General features: G+C 43.1%; 1 protein-coding gene across 1 annotated transcript in view; it reads left to right on the forward strand.

The window, feature by feature from the left end:
• ambra1b (autophagy/beclin-1 regulator 1b) overlaps window positions 1–24,384 on the forward strand; it is a 78,471-nt gene that overhangs the window by 48,087 nt on the left and 6,000 nt on the right. The window contains exons 12-15 of the mRNA XM_079253814.1: window positions 1,305–1,415; window positions 1,554–1,742; window positions 1,821–1,975; window positions 18,447–18,586. Coding sequence (XP_079109940.1) covers window positions 1,305–1,415; window positions 1,554–1,742; window positions 1,821–1,975; window positions 18,447–18,586 — 595 coding nt within the window. The remainder of the gene's footprint in view (window positions 1–1,304; window positions 1,416–1,553; window positions 1,743–1,820; window positions 1,976–18,446; window positions 18,587–24,384) is intronic.

Consider the following 24,384-nt stretch of genomic DNA (forward strand, 5'->3'; position numbering starts at 1 on the left):
GCATGGTGACTTACACGATGCTCAGCATGGTGACTTACACGATGCTCATCATGGTGACCTTACACGATGCTCAGCATGGTGACCTTACACGATGCTCAGCATGGTGACTTACACGATGCTCATCATGGTGACCTTACACGATGCTCATCATGGTGACCTTACACGATGCTCAGCATGGTGACCTTACACGATGCTCATCATGGTGACCTTACACGATGCTCAGCATGGTGACTTACACGATGCTCAGCATGGTGACTTACACGATGCTCAGCATGGTGACTTACACGATGCTCAGCATGGTGACCTTACACGATGCTCATCATGGTGACCTTACACGATGCTCAGCATGGTGACCTTACACGATGCTCAGCATGGTGACCTTACACGATGCTCAGCATGGTGACTTACACGATGCTCAGCATGGTGACCTTACACGATGCTCAGCATGGTGACCTTACACGATGCTCATCATGGAGACCTTACACGATGCTCAGCATGGTGACCTTACACGATGCTCATCATGGAGACCTTACACGATGCTCATCATGGTGACCTTACACGATGCTCAGCATGGTGACTTACACGATGCTCAGCATGACGACTTACACGATGCTCATCATGGTGACTTACACGATGCTCAGCATGGTGACCTTACACGATGCTCATCATGGTGACCTTACACGATGCTCAGCATGGTGACCTTACACGATGCTCAGCATGGTGACCTTACACGATGCTCAGCATGGAGACCTTACACGATGCTCATCATGGTGACCTTACACGATGCTCAGCATGGAGACCTTACACGATGCTCAGCATGGTGACTTAGACGATGCTCAGCATGGTGACTTACACGATGCTCAGCATGACGACTTACACGATGCTCAGCATGGTGACTTACACGATGCTCAGCATGGTGACTTACACGATGCTCAGCATGGTGACTTACACGATGCTCAGCATGGTGACTTACACGATGCTCATCATGGTGACCTTACACGATGCTCAGCATGGTGACTTACACGATGCTCATCATGGTGACCTTACACGATGCTCATCATGGTGACCTTACACGATGCTCAGCATGGTGACTTACCACCTTACACGATGCTTACACGACTTACTGGCTCATCGTGTAAGTCAGCATGACGACTTACACGATGAGCCAGTTTTCTTCTTCTCTGAAACCATGTCAGACAGCAGTTGTGCTGAAGTTGTCACACAGGACAGAAGTGTGAATAAAGTTTTAAAATCACATCTTCATTATCAGCTCGATGTTAACCTTTTTTTCATTGCATCTTCAGGGGCGTCGATCGGAGACGGCCAATCAGCCGTGGCCAGCAACATCGCCAACACCACCTACCGTCTCCAGTGGTGGGACTTCACCAAGTTTGACCTGCCGGAAATCAGCAACGGTAGCAGTTCTGTTTCCTGTCCCCCTCTGAGGTTTTCAGGGTCTCACCGTGATCCCTTCTCTCCAGTCTCACCAGTTTGAGTCTGGATCACCATTTTGGATCCAGGTGTTGTTATTTATGTCTTTTGTTCTTTTCCAGCCTCGATCAATGTCCTGGTGCCAAACTGTAAGATCTACAACGATGCCAGCTGCGACATCTCTGCAGACGGCCAGCTGCTGGCGGTCTTCATTCCCAGTAGTCAGCGCGGTTTTCCAGATGAGGGTATCCTGGCCATCTACTCTCTGGCTCCTCACAACCTGGGAGAGATGCTCTACACCAAGAGATTTGGTACATTTTTGGAGCACCAGGCAGCTGACTCTGTTCTTGTGGCAGTTGGTGCCGTTTCTGATGTGTTTGCGTCTGCAGGACCCAATGCCATCTCCGTCAGCCTGTCTCCGATGGGCTGCTACGTTATGGTGGGCCTGGCCTCTCGCAGGATCCTGCTACATCCCACCACTGACCACATGGTTGCGCAAGTCTTCCGCCTGCAGCAGCCACATGGAGGAGAGACGTCCATGAGGGTGAGAACACACAGTTGAACCTCCGGCTGTCTTTTTCTGCTGGAAAATGACCTAAAACTGTATTCCATCTTGGTCACACAACTGTTCCACGCTCTTTAAACCAATCTCCAGTTTTGCTGTAGTGGAGGACATTTTTCTGGGATGATAGTTATCCAAACATCCATAAAAGGCAGTGGCAAACAGGAAATAATTTCCGTAAATCTGAACTAGGAAGGTAAATCTAAACAGATTCACATGATTCATCCTTATTTTTCACATGATCCAGTAGAATTACACTGATGGTTATGTTAGTCTCACCAATCATTAACGGTAAGCAGGAGACACAGAATGATGTCTGTTTTCAGATCTTTGTTACCGGGCAGAACACTGATTTTAGAGGGAAGCTGCTCTCGAAGGATTCTGGGAAATGTAGTTTTTTCCGTGTTTCCATGTTTATCACACAGTATTTCACTAAATCCCAAAACATTTCTTCCCAAAATCAATATACTTTGATTACATACCATTTCGTGGTCATTTTCAGTCTATCCACACAATTCTTTTTGTTCAAAGTCTTTTTATTGAAAAAAATATTGTTAGACATATTGTTGAAAATACAATACAGTCATCTTTTTTTTAAAAATTTATTTATTTATTTTTATAAACTCCCCAAAACAAATCCTCCCACCCTGTTGCACCATTAAAAAAAACAAAAACAGAAACAATAATAATTTAAAACATAAATTACTCTTGTGAGATAAGTGACGGATCTACCTCCTTAATCTGATCCAAAATAGGTTGCCAGATATTGAAGAACTTATTAACGCAGCCTCTTAGAGAGTGCCTTATTTTCTCTAGTGTTAAATGACGAAAAAGGTCCATAAACCATAATTTGAAAGATGGAGGGTGCTTTTCCTTCCACTTAAGCAGTACAAGCCTGCGAGCAATAAGTGTGGCAAAAGCAATTGCTATTTTATGTTTTTGGCTGCTGATAATGCGTGGTGAAATACCAAATATTGCAGTTTTGGCCTCAGCTACGATATTAATCCCAAATGCATCCGATAGAAATTTGAAAATGGATTGCCAAAATTGTGCCAGCTTTGAACAGGACCAAAACATATGAGATAATGTTGCAAGTTCGGTTCCACAACGATCACAGTTAGGATCCAAATCTGGTTTAAATTTTGCCAGTTTCACTTTACACCAGTGCAATCTATGAACAATTTTAAATTGGATTACCCTGTGTCTTAAACAAATTGAGGATAAGTAAATATTATTTATAACAGTTTTCCAAACGTCTTCAGAGATTACAATTTCAAGTTCCTCCGCCCATTTTCGCCTAACACGATCCAGTGGTTCCAAGTTATAAGAATTAATTGCCGAATAAATTTTACCAATCAGTCCCTTGGAGCGAGCATTCAGATCCAAAACTGTTTCCAGGAGTGAGTCAGGCGGTCGTGAGGGGAAGTAACTGAATGAAGTAGACACAAAACTGCGAAGCTGAAGATATCTGAAGAAATGACACTCATGTATTTGGAAAGCTGTTTTCACTTGTTGAAACGATGCAAACAGTCCTTTGACAAACATGTCTTTCAAAGTCCTCAAGCCATGTGTGGCCCAGATAGTAAAGGAGTCATCAATAGTGGAAGGCACAAACATATGGTTTCGTGCAATAGGAGCATAAACTGACATATTATTTAAACTGAAGCTCCGTCTGAATTGTGCCCAAATCTTAAATGAATGTTTAACAACAACGCTTGTGGAAAAATTACATAAGGGCTGAGGCAGAGGTAATCCTGAGCACAGCAAAGAGTGTAAAGAAGTAGATCTGCATGACATATTCTCAAGTATCAACCATGTAGAGCCACCATTATTTGAAGTCAAAGACCAATACAACATTGCACGGATATTCGATGCCCAATAGTAATATTGAAAATTGGGAAGTGAGAATCCTCCATTTTCTCTGTGTCGTTGTAAGATATTTTTGGAAATGTGTGCACTTTTTCCATTCCATATAAATGATGATACCAACTTATCTATGAGTGAGAAAAAAGATTTTGTTAAGAATATGGGCACTGATTGAAATAGATATAAAAATTTGGGTAAAATATTCATTTTAATAATATTTATTCTTCCCCCTAATGACAACGGTATAGTATTCCAGCGTTCAAGGTCCTGTTTTACTGAATCTAGTAGTGGAATAAAATTTGTTTTGTACATCTGTTTGTATGTTTTCGTAATCCAAACTCCAAGATACTTAAATTTATTTTCACTTAATTTAAATGGGAGTGAACTTAGCATACTTTGTTGAACTGCACAATTTATGGACATAAGCTCACTTTTCTGCATATTAACCTTATAGCCTGATATTTTTCCAAAACTATCCAAAAGATCAAGGAGTCTTGGCAGGCTTTGAAGTGGCTCAGACACATATAATAGTGTGTCGTCCGCATAAAGGGAGACTTTATGTTCAAAATCACCTCTTCGTACACCCTTGATAGAAGCATCATTGCGTACAGCTGCTGCAAGTGGTTCAATTACCAGGGAGAATAATAAAGGGGATAGGGGACATCCTTGCCGGGTTCCACGTTCTAGAGTAAAAAAGTTTGAGCGATTGTTATTTGTACGGACAGCAGCCACAGGGGAGGAATATAAAGTACGGATCCAAGATATAAACTTCACACCAAAGCCAAATTTTTTAAGGGTATAAAAAAGGTAATCCCACTCCACCCGATCAAATGCCTTTTCTGCATCTAAAGAAAGAACCACTTCTGGTGTATCGGGTGGAGTGGGATAATGAAGAATGTTCAAAAGCCGGCGAATGTTAAAAAATGAATATCTATTCTTAATAAACCCCGTTTGATCATCAGTCACAACAGTAGGTACAACAACTTCTAAACGACGTGCTAATATTTTTGCAAAGATTTTACTATCAACATTTAACAATGAAATAGGCCGATATGAACTACATTCTAATTTACTTTTGCCATTTTTATAAATTAAAGATATGACAGCCTGTCTCATAGTTTCTGGAAATGTGCCAGCATCCGAAGACTCTTCATATACAGAAAGCAAAATAGAGGACAATTCCTTTGTGAAGGTTTTAAAAAACTCACTTGGGAATCCATCTGGCCCTGGAGCTTTTCCACGTTGCATAGAAGCAATAGCATTTGTTAATTCTTCTTTGGAGAAGGGCCTCTCCAAGTCTTGGGCAGATTGATCGCTTATAGTGGGAAGACCAAATTTACTAAAAAATGAACTAAACAACGATTCATTTCTTTTGGACTCAGAAGTATATAAATGTGAGTAATATTCACCAAAACGTTGATTGATTTCTAAAGGATCTGTTAATTTTACCCCATGCTTATTATTAATTGCAAGAATAGTTTGGTCAACCTGTTGCTGTCGCAACTGATGAGCCAAGATTTTCCCAATTTTTTCACCATGTTCATACATTTTATGTCTAGTTTTATTTAGAAGATTTTCCGTTTGTTTTGTAGTAATCAAATCAAATTCAGTCTGAAGAGCTATGCGTTGTTTGAACAGCTCAGGAGAAGAAGAATGGGTCAGGGCTTCATCAAGTCGTAAAATATCATCTTCAATCCTTCTGACCCGCTCTTCTTGAGCTTTTTTTACTTTAGCGCTATAAGATATAATTTGGCCTCTGAGATAAGCTTTTAGTGATTCCCAAATCAGACCAAAGGATATTCCTGGAGTTTTATTACGTATCAAGTATTCATTTATTTCTTTTGAAATAAATTTGACAAACTCATCATCAGAAAGCAAAAGTGTATTAAACCTCCAAGGTCTATATCTGCTGCCTGAAATTGGCATGTTTAGAGTCATCAACAACGGTGCATGATCTGAGATCACTATTGCCTGATAATCGCACTTATTAACTAGTGAGAGCAAATTATTGTCAAGAAAAAAGTAATCTATTCTAGAGAATGTCTTATGAACTGGCGAGTAAAAAGAGTAACTTCTACGACCAGGATTTCGAAATCTCCAGACATCAGTCATTCCATTCGCTTTAAGAACTACGGTCCAGTGAACATGATAGTACACAATTAATGTCACCTCCCAAAATGAGATGATGTGTATCTAAATTTGGTATTTGAGAAAAGAGTCCAGTAAAAAATGCGCTGTCATCCCAATTAGGAGCATATATATTTGCAAGGACAACAGGAGTGTTATTTAGTCTTCCCACTACAATTACATACCGCCCATTTAAGTCTGCTTCAACTTTTGACATAATGAACGGAACTGTTTTTTTAATTAAAATAGCTGTACCTCTAGATTTGGAATGAAAATTTGAATGAAAGAACTGTCCCACCCATCCGCCTCTAAGTTTAGAATGATCAAAGGTAATAAGATGGGTTTCCTGGAGAAAGGCAATGTCTGCATTCAGCTGATTCAGATGAGAAAGCACTTTTCTACGTTTTACCAGGCTATTAAGAGACTTAACATTCCAGCATACAAAATTCAGCTGGCATATATTGGCTGGAGATGTCAGCAATGGATTAACCATGAGTTTTGAGATGTATAAGTTTTGACAAGATTATATTCAGTTGAATCAGAACATACCTTAGGAAATCCCATCACTACTAAAAATACACAAAATAATTGCAATATAAATGGTGCAACAAGTACCCACCCCAAATTGTCACCAACAAGAACATGGTGACAGAGCAACCCTTTACAACAAAATCCACACATTGCGTGCTTATCAGAACTCTAGCTTTCCAAGTAGGTCCGCATAAAACTAAAGTAACAATGAAAATAATAAAGTCTTTTGTTTTACCAAAGTATAAATGAAGAATATATGTTTTAGGCGTTCAAAAATCAAATAATAATAGGAATACCACGGATATAATGGCAAATAGAAAAGAGGCAGAAAGAAAGAAAACAGTGCCCCAGCAACGCAGACATAGAAAATTTAAGGAATATAATTCTATAGAGACACAATCAATATAAAGAGTCCGAAATAATATTAAAATCAAAATGGGGCAACTTTACCAGTCATTATAGTCTCTTTCTTTTCACATATTTTCCTCCACGTACATCTTGGCTTTCGCTGGATCTTCGAAAAACTTTTCCGTGCCGTTATGTGTGATCCGTAGCCGGGCAGGGTGGAGGAGCCCGTAGCGTATCCCTTCTCGTCCGCGGAGGAGCTTTTTAACATCATTAAAGGCCAATCTGGCACGGGCCACACTTGGTGGGTAATCAGGAAAGATAAAGATGGTTGAGCCGTTGTAACTGAGTGGACCAGCTTCTTGTGCACGGCGAAGAAGGTCGACACAATCTTGGTAATAGTGAAGTTTTGCTATGATAGCTCTTGGTTTGCCGTCTGCTCTTCTCCCCTGTAAAGTGCGATGAGACCTGTCAATCACCACGTCCTTATCCATTTTCAAGGCATCTCTTAGTAGTCTGGACACTGAGGCAGGTGCGGACGAGGATGCTTCAGGGACATTCACAATGCGAATGTTAGACCTCCGCATACGCCCCTCCATGTCTACACATTTCTCCTGCAGCGTTTCCACAGTTTTCTCCAGTTTGCAAACCTTAGTTTGTAAAGTCGTGATGTCGTCCGAGCAGCCAGAGAGCCCCCGCTCTATATCTGAAATAGTTGTCTTGACAGTGTCCAAATCCGACCGGAGGGCTACCGTGTTGTTAGCAATTTCCTCCTTGACTGAGCGGAGCTCTGCCTTGACACCCTCGATCTCACTCATAAGCACTTTTGTCACTTCCCTCTGGAAAAGTTCAGTCATTTCAGTTTTAATGGATGACAACAGTTCCACTTTCAAATCCGCCAGGTTGGTTTGTTCACTTTGCTCGGAAAACATGCTAGCCGTATCGCTTGGTTCTTCTGACCCAGACGGTGTGCTAGCATTAGCTGCATTGCTAGCCGTGTCAGGGTTCGTCTCTCTTGATGAGGCCTTGCCTATGTATTTGTACTTGCGCAGGTTAGTCGCCATTTTCCGAAGAGAAAGCCGTCCCATATGATGCAATGGTGTCTTAGATAAGTCCGTAGTGTTTCACTCTTAATGAAAACGCCAAATAAAAAGACCTAAATTCAATTTATGCGGAGCTCACCGAACACACACCCTACTCCATTGCTTGCTCGCTAGCGCCCCCCATCCACACAATTCTTTGATCAAAATTTATTGCATACTCATTCATAGCAATGAAACTGTGTCATGCCCCAGTACTTCTGTTGCTGCCGTTTGTGGCCATCTTGTTGAATTCTTGCGGGTCTTGCGAGTGTACATAAAGTTTGTTGACATTCTACATCTCGCAACCTTTGGGACGATATCTAACACTTAAATGAGACTTCATCCGTCATGTATGGAGCATAAAAGCGGAAACAGAAGCAATATAAGTAATGACACACAGTGGCACAGCACACAGAGCCAATGGCAGCAGTTCCTTATATTGTGGAGCAGCGCAGCGTCCATAATGCCAGACCACCATGCTTCCCAGCACTCCAGTATGCTGGAACCCTACTGTTTTTAATGCTTTTCATTCTTCTTATTTGTCTTACTCAGCCAAAACCTTATGAGTATGGACAATGGCATTTACAAGACCTGGACCATACCTGGAAGGCTTTGCAGGTATGGTGTCTGACGGGTGTCTTTTTTTTTTTTTTTTCTTCACACCTGTCAGACACTAGGTGCCGCCATGGCAGAGGTCATTGCGTTTTGGCATTGAAAGAAAAAAATGGAAAGTCATAAAATCCGTAATGATACGTTGTCAGATTCCTTGTATGATGCACCATCTGTCTCTCGTTGACTATTTTTGTTGATAAAGTAATTTTTCTGGGTCTACGTAGAAAAATACGTAAAACCTATTTTCATTAACTTGTTTGAGGGCATTGACTGCATCAGTGTGAAATTTTGTCCCATCAAGCAAAGTCAAAACAAACCACTTGAAAAGACTTTCTCTTGGTTACGAAGTGAACAGAGGATGCTAGTGATGTCTGTGACTGATTTAGGACACTAACCTGGTACAACATTAAAAACAGGACAAAATGATCTCAGTCAAAAGCTGTTGCTCTTAAATGCAAATGCAATTTTACTTTAAAAATATGAAAAACTAAGACATTGTCGTCAATGTGAATGTAAACAGTGTGCTGGTTACCAGCTTCAAGTTATATAATTGTAATTTTTAATAAATGCAAATAGCAATGGTACAGTACGGTAACAAACATAAGTGCCTCACAGTCTTGTTTAAAAGCTTTGAGTACTTTAATTATAAGACATTTAACTGCCATTTAAGTGTAGGCATGTAAACCGGCATTTTAAACTTAAATTATAAATAGAAAAGCATTGCCCACTATTCTATTCTATTCTATTCTATTCTATTCTATTCTATTCTATTCTATTCTACAGTCATTTAACAGACACTTTTATCCAAAGCGACTTGCATATGGGTGAGAACAACACAAGCATGAAATCAAACAGTAGAGGACACTAAACTATAAACAGAAATGCTCTGCAATTGAAACTCAACTAGACAAACTGTCAACTGTCCTGTCAACTACCATTACTTCACCATAGTACTTCACATTACATCACCTGCAGTTGAAAACACCCTCTCAGACGCAACACTGGTCCCAGCGTCACGGAAATATCGCTTTGCCATGCGAGCCAAAAAAGGATACTCCTTTTTGTTCTCCCTCTACCAGACCAGAGGATTGTCCTGTAGTCCTGCAGGTCTCCTTGCCCTGACCTTTGGACCTCATTTTCTGCCTCTTCTGCTCTCGACAGCCGAAGCAACAAGCAGCATGTCCTTCTGCTTCACCATCCATCCATCCATCCATCTTGTGCTGCTTATCAGGTCGTGGGGGCAGCAACCTAAGCAGGGAAGCCCAGACTTCCCTCTCCCCAGCCACATTTGCCGACTCTGCAGGGGGATCCAAGGCATTCCCATTTCCATTCTAGATTGCGCCGTCTGTTGGCAGCAAATTGTAGTAGCTCTGACTTGCTATCTTGATTTTTTTTTTAAAGTACAAACTCTCCTCACATAGATATTACCTCAAATTAGGTCTTTTTTTCTGAGGATTTTATGCCGGTTCGGAGGGTGTGCTGCAAGGAAGCTTTTTCTGCATATATTTTGCTCTTTCAAGACTTGTTATGATGAGTCTCCATGACAACGAAAGACTTGTTTACAATCGGGATCAACTGATTAACCTCTCTCAAATCAGGATTATCAGCGAAACAACACATCAAATCCAGATGGAGTTGAAAAGAAAGAGAAGAGGATGCAGAGCGGGAGTGAGACAAAGGAGAAAGCGATGGAGATTTAAACCATTTCTCCCGACCGTCGTCATGGGTAATGTGAGATCGCTAGCTAACAAAACGGACAAGCTTGAGATGCTAACAAGGTCTCAGAAAGAATACAGAGAATGCAGTATTATGTGCTTCACCAAGACATGGCTGCATGAACACATCCCTGACTGTAATGTGTCTGTACCGGGCTTTAAAACGGTCCGTGCAGACCGCAGTAGACAACACAGCGGAAAGCTAAAGGGTGGTGGAATTGCAGTGCTGGTTAACCAGCGTTGGTGTCATCCTGGACATGTTACTGTCAAGGAGAAGATATGCACAAGGGACATGGAACTGTTAGCTGTGAGCTTCCGTCCATATTATTTACCCAGTGAGTTTACCTGTGTTATTCTGGTAGCGGTTTATATAATACCTGGTACCGCACCAGACACAGCCTGTGACGTCATCAGCTCCGTCGTTGCTCGGCTACAAACACAGCATCCAAACTCATTCATGGCGATCTCCGGAGACTTCAACAACGTCTCCCTCTCTGCAACTCTACCAACATTCCAGCAGTTTGTCAGCTGCTCCACCAGAGAAAATAAGATGTTGGACTTATTTTATGCAAATATGAATAATGGATGCAGTTGTTCTGCCCCGCCTCCTTTAGGAAGATCTGACCATAATCTGGTTCTTCTCACCTCCACCTACAAGCCCATCGTTCAGCAGCAACCAGTCATCACAAGGACTATCAGAATCTGGTCTGCTGAAGCTGAAGATGCTCTTAGAGGAGGCTTTGAGGCTACAGACTGGAACGTCCTCTGTGAACCTCATGGAGACGACATCAACGCCATGACTGAGTGTGTGACAGATTACATAAACTTCTGTGTGGACAGCATCGTCCCAACAAGAACAGTGAGGTGCTTCCCCAATAACAAACCCTGGATCACCAGTGACCTGAAAAAGCTGCTGAACATCAAAAAGAAAGCCTTCAGGGATGGAGACAGGGAGTTATTGAGGGCAACACAAAAACAACTTAAAACACAAACTAAGAAGTGCAAGGAGGACTACAGGAAGACAACCTCACAAACAGACCCCAGTTTGTGAGACTGAAAGGTTGTGTGTCTGAGATGGAGGTCAGCAGCACTGGTGCACCACAAGGAACTGTACTCTGGCCATTCATCTTCACTCTGTACACCTCAGACTTCCAGTACAACTCTGAGTCCTGCCATCTGCAGAAATACTCTGATGACTCTGCAGTTGTGGGGTGTATCAGGGATGGACAAGAAGCAGAGTACAGAGAACTGGTCAGTCAGTTTGTTAAATGGTGCGGTGACAATCATCTCATATTAAATAGCAGCAAAACAAAAGAGATGATTGTTGACTTCAGGAGGAAGAAGAATAAACAAAGCACTGTTTCCATCCTGGTGGAGGTGGTGGAGGAATACAAGTATCTTGGAGTTCAGCTGGACAACAAACTGGACTGGAAATGCAACACTGACTACATCTACAAGAAAGGTCAGAGCAGACTGTACTTCTTAAGGAAGCTGAGATGGTTTAACGTCTGCACCAAGATGTTGCATATCTTCTATAAGTCTGTTGTGGAGAGTGCAGTCAGCTTTGCAGCATCTGCTGGGGTAGTAGCATCAGAACCAGAGACTTGAAGAGAATCAACAAACTGATCCAGAAAGCTGCTTCTGTGCTTGGAGTAACTCTGGAGCCGCTGGAGCTGATTGTCCAAAGAAGAATGCTGCACAAGCTGATGAAGATGATGGAGGATTCTTCACACCCTCTCCACAACACAGTGATGAAACAACAAAGTGTGTTCAGTGAGAGGCTTCTTCAGGTCCCATGTAAGACTGAAAGATACAGAAGATCATTCCTGCCAGCAGCCATCAGCCTCCGGAACAAGACCTCCTCTAGTTAATTAAGTTAATAAAGTATTTTTTATTTCATTTCATTATAGTGGTCTTTGAGCCGCACTTGGTCTGGGCCCTCTCCTAGACAGCTGTTTACCATGGGTGACCCTACCAAGGGCATAAAGCTCCCGACAACATAGCTGCTAGGATCTTCAGGACACACAAACCCCTCCACCACGATAAGGTGGCGGCACTGCCACCTCAACTGGAGTTTGAGATCTTCTTGCGATGCAGTGTTGATGATGTGTACAAAGCAGCTGTCGTGAGTTAGCCCAATCATCTCAACTCCACGGACCATATTTGCCCCATTGTAGACACACAGCTGGGTTTTTGCTCATTAGCCCCCAGTCAACATTTCAGCTAGACTAGCAGAACGATGGTCGGTGTCAACTTCGGTGGTCTGTAGTACATACAATATAAGATTCCACTCTGCATCTATGTAGTGTGTAGTCACACTCATGTTTAATGTCATGACTGTCTCTAATTAACTGTGCCAGAGGCTCTATACTGATATTGAAGAGCAGAGGTGACAGGGGGCAGCCTCACCCCAACGCAAACTTCTCTGACAAAGTCCCATTTACCTTGACTGCAGCTAGCAGATTAGAATATAAAATTTGTATCCATTTTAAATAATTTGGGCCAAACTGGTATCTATCCAGAGTGTGATGCAAGTATTGCCAGGACACACTATCGAATGCCTTTTGGGCATCAAGAGACAGTACAATAGCTTCTTCCTTATTGGCTTTAGTATAGGACATTATGTTCAGCAATCTACGAACATTGTCTCCATAGTGTCTCCCTGTCATGAACCCAGTTTGGTCTGGACTTATTATTTCTGTAACAATTTTACTGACACGTTTAGCTAAGATTGTGCTAAGAATGCGTAGGTCAGTGTTAAGTAGTCAAATAGGTCTGTATGATTGGCACTTTGTGGGGTCTTTGCCCTCTTTATGAATCACAACAATTGTGGCATCATTCCAGGAAGGCGCCATGGTTCCAGATTGCAAAGCATAATGATAGGCATTCAGCAACAAAGGAGCAATTTTTTCTTTAAATGTTTTGTAAGATTCATTGATGAAACCATCTGAGCCTGGGCTTTTGTTGTTTTTGAGCTGAGAAATTACTTGTTTAATTTCTTGAATAGTAACTGGTTCATCTAATTGTTTTGCCATAGCCTCAGGGAGAGGTTTTAGTTTGATATTTTCCAAAAAACATGTCAGTTCGGCATCATCTTTGCATGTGTCTGAATTTTCATATAGGGCTTTATAGAAATCAGCAAAGCAGTCAGCAACCTTGTCTGGGTTAGTTATCATAGTTTCATCTGACGTAAGTTTTTGGACTGTGTTTAAAGACTGTTTCTTAAGTCTCATTGTTAATAATTTGCTTGCCCTGTTACTGTTTCCGTAGTATTTTTGTTTAGTGAATCTTAATGAGCCCTCTATTTTATCTGTGATTAGATGGTCAAGTTCTCTACGAAGAAGTTTTAGCTCCTCAAACAATTTAGTGTTTGATGTCTCTTTATGTTGTCGCTCCACACGCTAAATGTTGTCCTGTAACTCATACTGTCTGGCTTCCTTTTTCTTTCGTTTGGCACTCGCAAAAGATATTATGCGACCTCTGATATAAGCCTTGGCGCAGTCCCACAAAGTCAATGGTGATATTTCAGGTGTAGTATTTAAATCTAGGTAGACATCCAATTTGATATTTATAAAATCTAAAAATTCCCTATAATTTAAGAGTGAGGCATTCAATGTCCAGTATTTTCTTTTTGGTGTCTGTCCCAAATCCCATATTAGTACTAATGGTGCGTGATCAGATAAGGTTATTGGAAGGATTTCAATGTCATCTATTCTATGTTCCTCGGCTTTAGGGGTTAAAAAAAAAGATCTATTCTGGAATATGAGGAGTGCCTATGTAAAAAGAAGGTAATATCTCATTTTCTTGGGAATCTACTCCTCCATATGTCTACCAGACCAAGTTTTGTTACATAATATCTTAGAGCCTTACACATTTGAGGAACTGAACTTTTTGAACTAGGTTGTCTGTCCACGTGAGGGGACATGGCACAATTTAAGTCTCCACCGAGTAACAAAACACCAGAACTCTGTGGAAGCACAGTATTAAAAATATTGCGCATGAAATTAGGTTAATCATTGTTGGGGACATAAATGTTTAAAAGGGAGACCTGCACTCCATCCACTATTCCATTAACCATAATATATCTTCCTGAGGAGTCTTTAAATGTGGCGGTTGGTGTAAAATTAACCTGCCCATGTATTAGGATAGCAACGCCCCTTTTCCTGCCACACAGGTGTGAAGAATAGAAGACCTGCTTTGCCCATAATTTTTTCAGTTTATCATGCTCAGCATCCGATAAATGTGTTTCTTGGAGATAAGCTATTTGATAGTTTTCTTTTTTAATTGACCAATAATTTTCTTTCGTTTTATCGGACTATTAAGTCCTTTCACATTATATGTCATGACCTTCAGAGAACCCATATTTAATTAATTTAACAAATATGAAAATGATCTATCAACATAGAAATAGGTAGAAAATAAAACCATAACAGTCTGTAGGTAAAAATGAAGGGAAAGAAAAAGAAAGAAAGAATAAAAAAAATTTAAAAAAAACAAAGCAAAAAAAAAAAACAAAGCAAAGCAAAACAAGAAAAAAAAAGTTTGTTTGCATGAAAACACTTTTTTTGTTTTGTTTTTTATTTTTGTTTAAACATATGATCCCTGAAAAACCATGGGACCCGAACAAGAACAAACAACACACCATAACTCAAAAAAGCCCTGGACATAAACATTATCAACTTAAAACACTGAGAGTCACGATCAGGGCATCTACCAGTTCCAAGTCGCGTCTGGATACGCGTTTTTGCGTAAAGTATAGGCCTGCCTATAATTACGGCTCAGCTAGAGCCCCTGCATAATGGTAACAGATAGCAGATAGACATTGCGCACACAATGTTTATGGCTGCATCAAGTACCTCGCATCATTCAGTTGTGGAGTTTATCTGCGGCGGAGAGGATTCAATTCAATTCAATTCAACTTTATTTATATAGCGTCAAATCACGGCAATGCCATCTCAAGACGCTTTACAGACAGAGAAGAAAACATAATGAAAGCCAATTCATAACAGCCTATGTAAGGAAACCAACAGATTGAGTTGAGTCCAACTCAATCTCCCATCCTGAGCAAGCACACTGGCAACAGTGGGAAGGAAAAAACTCCCTTTTAACAGGAAGGAAACCTCCGGCAGAACCCGGCTCAGGACAGGCAGTTATCTGCCTCTGCTGTGTGGGGGGAAGAGGACAGAAAGACAACAGACAACAGGAACTGCTACTCCCGGCCAGGGAGACCTGCTGAGACAGGAGACATACATGTTAATGATGCAACACTGTTATTTGGGGGGGGGGGGGTAAAAGAAAGAGATAAAGAGAAAAAGAAAGAAGCTCAGTGTATCAGGAAATGTCCCTCAGCAGTCTAAACCTATAGCAGCATAACTAAGGGATGCTAACCATCCCTAGCTATATGACTTATCAAAAAGATAAGTCTTCAGCCTAGTCTTAAAGGTGGGGAGGGTGTCTGCTTCCCTAACACTAACTGGGAGCTTATTCCATAAGAGAGGGGCCTGATAACCAAAGGCTCTGCCTCCTGCTCGGCTCTTTGAGACTCTAGGAACCACAAGTAAGCCTGCAGTCTGCGAACGAAGTACTCTGCTTGGTATATAAGGAACTATGAGGTCTTTGATATATAGTGGTGCCTGGTTGTGGAGGGCTTTATATGTAAGGGGAAGGATTTTAAATTCTATTCTAGATTCAACAGGCAGCCGATGAAGAGAGGCTAAAACTGGAGAAATATGATCTCTCCTGCTGGTTCTGGTCAGGACTCTGGCTGCAGAATTCTGGATCAGCTGAAGGGTTTTCAGGGCATATTTAGGACAGCCCAGTAATAGAGAGTTACAGTAATCTAGTCTCGAAGTAACAAAAGCGTGAACCAGTTTTTCTGCATCACTCCGAGACAGAATGTCCCTAATTTTGGCTTTATTACGTAAACGAAAGAAGGCTGTTTTAGTAACCTGCTTAATATGTGGGCCAAAGGACAGGTCCGAGTCAAATATTACTCCAAGGTTTCTCACTGTAGCACTGGAAGCTAAAGTAATGCCATCCAGGTTCATTACAAAACTGGAAAATTTAGCTCTGAGTTTTTCAGATCCAAAGAGAATTACTTCAGTCTTATCTGAGTTTAAGAGGAGAAAATTTCTAGACATCCAAGTCTTGTCTATGAGACAATTTTGTAGCCTATTGGGCTGATTTGTTTCATCTGGTTTAAAGGATAAGTATATCTGAGTATCATCGGCATAACAATGAAAGTTTATTCCATGCTGTCTAATAATTTTGCCTAAAGGGAGCATATATAGTGTGAAGAGTATTGGTCCAAGTACAGAACCTTGAGGAACTCCATGACTTACTGTAGTTTGGGAGGAGGACTTGTCATTTACATGAACGAACTGAAGTCTGTCAGATAAATATGATTTAAACCAGCTTAACGCTGTACCTGTAATTCCAATCACCTGTTCTAGTCTTTGTAACAGAATGTTATGATTGACTGTATCAAATGCAGCACTAAGATCAAGCAAGATAAGTACGGACACAAGTCCTTTGTCTGAGGCCATAAGAAGGTCATTAGTAACTTTCACCAATGCCGTCTCAGTGCTATGATGAGCTCTAAATCCTGATTGAAACTCTTCGCATAAATTATTTCTGCTCAGGTGGGCATGTAGCTGAGCGGAAACTAATTTGGATGCTTCCCTTTACGTAGTCCATGGCTTTAGCGGCATCTACGAACTCCATCTCTGTATTGTTGTAAATGATGTGGAGTGTAGCCGGAAAAAAAATTCTGTAGCGAACGCCCGGCTTATCTTGAAGCATCTTCCTCACCTCGGTTTTAAATTAATTGTCTTTGACAACGCTGGCTGTATAATCCGGAAATATGGAAATGGGGTGGCCATTGTAGCGGAGTTTACCTCCGCTATTACGTGCTCTTCTTAAAATGTCCTTGGCGTCTCCTTCGCTGTTCATTTTGGCGATGATTGCTCTTGGGCTTCCTCCAGGTGTTCTTTTGGTCAGACTGCGGTGTGAGCGGTCAACTCCTACCTCCTTTTCCATCTGGAAGACGTCCTTCAGGAGCGATGAAACGGCCTCCGGCGTACTGGACCCCTGTAGCTCTGGGAAACCAATGATTCTAATGTTGCCCCTTCTCATCCTTCCCTCCATATCCTCACACTTTTCTTTAAGCACCGCAACTTGTGTTTCGAGTGTAGAAACTTTCCTGTGCAATTCTACTACGTTGTCAGACCATACAGACAAGCCTTCTTCCATGGCTGCCACATTAGCTTTCACATGGTCAACTTCGGCTCGAATGGCAGAGGTGTTGTTATTGATCTGTCTTTACATCTTGTGTTTTTCTCAACATGGCAAAATCATCTGCCAAAGCATTCTTCATTTCTTCTTTGATGATGATAGTGAGGTCTTTTCTCGAAGATTGAAGAATGTCCGTTTTCATTGCAGTGGGATCCATGCTAGCTGTAGCAATAGCACTCGTCTTCGGTGGTGATGACCGGTGCTCGGGTTTGTCCGGGCTTTTTGCCGTGGTCGCGTCTGGCCTTGTATTAGATGGACCTTCGTACTTGAACTTTCGAAGACCCGACGCCATAGATGTAGAATTCCGCACTTATTTAACGTCTTGCCACTGTTTTCAGCCTTAGGAAAACTTTGCTAGACAACTTGGTTGCGCAATGTCAATATATAGTATAATTATGAGCAAAAAGTGTCGGAGCTCTGCAAAGTGCGTCTTCACTGCATTGCCGCCATTTTGTCCCCCATGACAATATGTTTTAAAAAAGACTTAGCGTCTGCTTGCCAATACTAACGCCGATGCATTGTGCATCTTTACCTGAAAGTTAAATTTCCCAAACTCTTTGCAAGTAGTGAATGTTTGTAGCTGCCAACCAAACATCTGTCTAAACATTAGAGTAGCGTAAAAGAACTTCAGCAGCCAGGTATGATGGAAAAAGAGAGGACTGTCCAGAATGTCCCCACTTTGAAAATGTTTCACATTAAGAACCTAGAGGTCCTTACAACGGCAACAGAACAAACCCCCCCCCCACAGTTCTGATGATTAAATTCAGACAAATAAATGACTGATAGTTTTTCATCGTATTGCGTACCAGATCTGTTCCTGTTCCTCAGCTAAAGTTCTCTGACAGGATTTTTCTGACTCTTTCTGGTTCTGTTGTATCTCAGATGGTCTTCAATGTGGTCTACCCCATGGCTCCAGACCAGAGGCGACATGTCAGCATCAACTCTGCCCGCTGGCTGCCGGATCCAGGGATGGGCCTGGCCTATGGAACCAACAAGGGTGACCTGGTCATTTGTCGACCTGTGTGAGTGTACAAACACAGACAGTTGAGACATGATGAAGTCCAGGAGGAGGCCTGGGTGGAGGGAGAACCAGCTCAGAACAAAGACAACTTGTTGGATCCCGGGCTTTGCCTCCATCAGGGAGTGGGTGGTTCCGATCACACCCAAAGTGATTCAGTGGAGGACAGGAAATTAAATGGTCATGTCAGAGTAACAGATGCTGCAGCCTTTACACATTACTAATTCATGGCTTTCGTTCACGGTTTACATCACAAAGAAAAAATATTCACTTTCTATCTCCACTGTTCACTACACCACAAATGAAAAGGAGCAGGTTGAAGAAAACTTATAAATACCTGCCCCTCTCTATAGATCGCCTTCTATTTGGGGCCAGAAGTATCACTTCCAACATTCACATGAAATAGAAAAAAATAATAAAAAAACAAAAAACAAACACAAATTAAGTTTTCTATTCATCAACTAAAACATAGCAACTAATTTTCTGTTTTTTAAACATTTTCTTAAAACAATAGTTGTACGACTTTTCACATTAACATCCAATGAATTCCACAATTTACCGCCTGCAACACAACTTCACATTTGCTTTATGGTTAATTGAGATTATTTGGGTTTGAAATCCGGCCATCGCCTCCAGCCCTCCCTGTCTAATTCTAATTCTGTAATTGCTCAGGTAAAACTTTGTTTTTCACTTTATATATTATTATTGATGTTTGTAACTCAGCTAAATCCTTCATTTTCAGTAAACCAGATAAAATAAAAAGTTTATTTTTATGTTCCCTGTAGCCTACTATATGAATCATTCTTAATACTCTTTTATGTTTTGTAACAAAAACAAGGGGGTGAAACTGCTTCTATACTTCTCTTCCCCATACTACCGAACAATAAGTAAACTCTGGTAAAATCAAAGCACAAAACATTTTAAGGTATTTGTTATAAAAAAAAAAAAAACTTAACCTTTGTTTAAAATTAAAATGTTTTTGCCTACTTTTGTTTTTATGTAAAAATTATTTTTCCATGTTAGTCTTTAATCCAATATGACTCCATCCATCCATCCATCTTCTGCCGCTTATCCGGGGTCGGGTCGCGGGGGCAGCAGCCTAAGCAGGGAAGCCCAGACTTCCCTCTCCCCAGCCACATTTGCCAACTCTGCGGGGGGGATCCCGAGGCGTTCCCAGGCCAGCCGAGAGCTATAATCCCTCCAGCTTGTCCTGGGTCTTCCCCGGGGTCTCCTCCCAGAGGGACGTGCCTGGAACACCTCACCAGGGAGGTCCAGGAGGCATCCTGACCAGATGCCCGAGCCACCTCAACTGGTTCCTCTCGATGCGGAGGAGCAGCGGCTCTACTCTGAGCCCCTCCCGGATGACCGAGCTCCTCACCCTATCTCTAAGGGAGAGCCCGGCCACCCTGCGGAGGAAACCCATTTCAGCCGCCTGTATACAAGATCTCCTTTCGGTCACGACCCACAGCTCATGACCATAGGTGAGGGTAGGAACGTAGATCGACGGGTAAATGGAGAGCTTCGCCTTCTGGCTCAGCTCCTTCTTCACCACGACAGACCGGCGCAGAGCCCGCATTACTGCAGACGCCGCACCGATCAGTCTGTCGATCTCACGCTCCATCCTTCCCTCACTGGTGAACAAGACCCCGAGATATTTAAACTCCTCCACTTGAGGCAGGACCTGACTCCCGACCCGGAGAGGGCAATCCACCCTATTCCGGCTGAGGACCATGGTCTCAGATCTGGAGGTGCTGATTCTCATCCCAGCCGCTTCACACTCGGCCGCGAATCGCTCAAGCGAGAGCTGGGGATCACGACCAGATGAAGCCAACAGGACCACATCATCTGCAAAAAGCAGGGACCCAATCCTGAGGCCACCAAGTCTGATCCCCTCAACACCTCGGCTGCGCCTAGAAATTCTGTCCATATAAGTTATGAACAGAATCGGTGATAAAGGGCAGCCTTGGCGGAGTCCAACCCTCACTGGAAACGAATCCGACTTACTACCGGCAATGCGGACCAAGCTCTGACACCTGTCGTACAGGGACCGGACAGCTCGTACAAAGGGGTCCGGTACCCCATACTCCCGGAGTACCCCCCACAGGAGATTCCGGGGGACACGGTCGAATGCCTTGTCCAGGTCCACAAAACACATGTAGACTGGTTGGGCAAACTCCCATGCCCCCTCCAGGACCCCAAAGAGGGTATAGAGCTGGTCCACTGTTCCGCGACCAGGACGAAAACCACACTGCTCCTCCTCAATCCGGGATTCAACTTTCCGGCGGACCCTCCTCTCCAGGACCCCCGAATAGACCTTACCAGGGAGGCTGAGGAGTGTGATTCCCCTGTAATTGGAACACACCCTCCGGTCCCCCTTCTTAAAAAGGGGGACCACCACCCCAGTCTGCCAATCCAGCGGTACTGCCCCCGATGTCCACGCGATGCTGCAGAGGCGTGTCAGCCAGGACAGCCCCACAGCATCCAGAGCCTTAAGGAACTCTGGGCGGATCTCATCCACCCCCGGGGCCTTGCCGCCAAGGAGCTTTTTGACCACCTCAGCGACTTCAGCCCCAGAGATAGGAGAGTCCATCCCTGAGTCCCCCAGCTCCGCTTCCTCATTGGAAGACGTGTTGGTAGGATTGAGGAGGTCTTCGAAGTATTCCTTCCACCGACCCACAACGTCCCGAGTTGAGGTCAGCAGCTCCCCACCTCCACTGTACACAGTGTTGATGGAGCACTGCTTCCCCCTCCTGAGCCGCCGGATGGTGGACCAGAATCTCCTCGAAGCCGTCTGGAAGTCTTTCTCCATGGCCTCGCCGAACTCCTCCCATGCCCGATAGGACTCCTTCTTCAGCTTGACGGCATCCCTCACTGTTGGTGTCCACCAACGAGTTCTGGGATTACCGCCACGACAGGCACCAACGACCTTACAGCCACAGCTCCGGCTGGCCGCCTCAACAATAGAGGCACGGAACACAGCCCATTCGGACTCAATGTCCCCCGCCTCACTCAGGACATGGTTGAAGCTCTGCTGAAGGTGGGAGTTGAAGCTCGCTCTGACGGGGGACTCAGCCAGACGTTCCCAGCAGACCCTCACAACACGTTTGGGCCTGCCAGATCTGACCGGCTTCCTCCCCCACCATCTGAGACAACTCACCACCAGGTGGTGATCAGTTGACAGCTCCGCCCCCATCTTCACCCGAGTGTCCAAGGCATGTGGCCGCAGGTATGACGATATGACTACAAAATCGATCATCGAACTGCGGCCCACGGAATCCTAATGCCAGGTGTACATATGGACACTCTTATGTTGGAACATTGTGTTCGTTATGGACAATCCATGACGAGCACAGAAGTCCAATAACAAAACACCATTTGGGTTCAGAGGGGGGGGGACCATGCCTCCCAATCACTCCCCTCCAGGTCTCACTGTCATTGCCCACGTGAGCATTGAAGTCCCCCAGCAGAACAATGGAGTCCCCAGAAGGAGCACCCTCCAGCACTCCCTCCAAGGACTCCAGAAAGGGTGGGTACTCTGAACTGCTGTTCGGTGCATAAGCACAGACAACAGTCAGGACCCGTCCCCCCACCCGGAGGCGGAGGGAAACTACCCTTTCATCCACCGGGGTAAACCCCAACGTGCAGGCACCAAGCTGGGGGCTGATGAGAATGCCCACACCTGCTCGGCGCCTCTCACCATGAGCAACTCCAGAGTGGAAGAAAGTCCAGCCCCTTTCGAGGGTTCTGGTTCCAGAGCCCAAGCCATGCGTCGAGGTGAGTCCAACTATATCTAGCCGGAACCGCTCAACCTCGCGCACAAGCTCAGGCTCCTTCCCCACCAGAGAGGTGACGTTCCACGTCCCTAGTGCCAGCTTCTGCAGCCGGGGATCGGACCACCAGGGTCCCCGCCCCTTGCTGTCGCCCAGCTCACATTGCACCCGACCCCTACGGCTCCTCCCGCAGATGGTGAGCCCACGGGAGGTGGGGCCCATGTAACACTTTCGGGCGAAGGCCCGGCCACCAGACGCTCGCTCTCGTACCCCACCTCCAGGCCTGGCTCCAGAGGGGGGTCCCGGTAACCCGCGTCCGGGCAAGGGAACATTCATGCCCAGGTTGGTCGTCATCGTAGAGGTCGATGACTCGTAAGAACTTAATTTTATGTACTTTTTCAATCTTAACTCAATCTATGAAAAGTGAAATATCTTGCTGTTTATTAGTACTAGAAACCATAAATTGAGTCATTTCTAAATTCAGTCTCATCAACAAACCATTTTTATAGTTTAATCATTTCATTTCTTTCTTTTTTTTTTTACAAAGAAATTTTAAGTTGTCCCAAGAACAAAAGAAATCGGTATGATCTGCAAATAAAACACATTGCATTGAGACTCACAAATACCATATAAAATAAAGGTTTTTGAAATTATGAAACCTTGTGGGACTCCACATATAATAATCTTATCATTAAAAGTGTAGTTTTCTTCCTGAACATATTGTTGTCTTCCCAGTAAATAACTCCTTACCCAGTGTGATGCCAAACCTCGCATCCCATAATTATACAGCTTAGAGATTAAGATCGATCTTTTTCTGTTTTAAGTTCTGCTTTGCTTTTGCAGAACTGAGTTTATGTAGATGACCAGAGATCAGATCATCTTCAGTTTGACACTTTTTTCTATCCAAATTAAATTTTTTATCGCACACTGCTACTAGTTACCATTCAGTTAAGCATTAAACACTAGTCCTGACACAATCACTCCATCTGGGCCAACTTAATTCGAGGATCAGAGAATGGGAGAGTGAAGGTGTGACTCATATGGATGATTTGTTTGAAGTGAAAACCCCACAAGTCACATTCAGGAGGAAAATTGGTGTCATTTCAATTAACATTCCGATTTTTGCAGCTAAGGAGTTATTTCGGATGTCCCATGAGGAATGATCACTCCTCAAAATAAACTGCTCAAAAAAATACAGAGAACACTTAAACAACACAATCTAACTCCAAGTCAACCAGACTTCAATGAAATGGAACTGTCCACTTGGGAAGCAACGCTGATTGACAATCAGTTCCACATGCTGCCCAAAACTCTTGGGAGTTCTCCTTTGTGATTTCTTGAATAACAAAAGAATATATGTTTAAATTTAGTTGTGAAAAGATGGAACCCGATAATAACGTACTTTGTTTGTATAAATAGATGTATTTATACAGAAGACTTCCCTGTCACACCTTTATAAATCTCTAATGATCATAGTCAAAGACATCCGCTGGCCAAGACGTTCTAGCCCCCCGATTTTTACAACAGTGTGGAGATATTACAGGCCGTAAGTAATACTTGTAATATTACCAAAACATTTTATGAAAAAATATTTACATTATTAAGTAAATTTATCTTGTTAATTCACATGGCCCTGAAGATGTTTTTATTTATTTTTATGTAAAATGATTTAATTTACTGAGGGAAACCTGATCAGGTCCAGCTGACTGGAAATTGTATAATTTATACGCTGGGTGTTTTCTTCCTCTGAGCTGTTTGTTTACATGTTTCTGTCTCCAGTAAACAACACATTAACCCCCTTCTCTCCTCCATGTTTGTGGAAACCTTAATGTGGATCTGTGTGAGCTCAGCATCCCTCCCTCCTCCACACCAAAACTGATATGATTATCTTAATGCTGGATCTCAACAGGAAGAGCATAAATTGGAAAAGTCCAATTAGGGGTTTTAACGAGGTTTTGATTCCACAAAGATGCCCCTCCTCTGCTCAGAGGCTTCCTGAAGGGAAGTCTATTAACACACATTTTGTGTGTCT

This window comes from Telmatherina bonti, assembly GCF_933228915.1.
Source record: "Telmatherina bonti genome assembly, chromosome: 2".
In the NCBI taxonomy this organism is placed as follows: Eukaryota; Metazoa; Chordata; class Actinopteri; order Atheriniformes; family Telmatherinidae; genus Telmatherina; species Telmatherina bonti.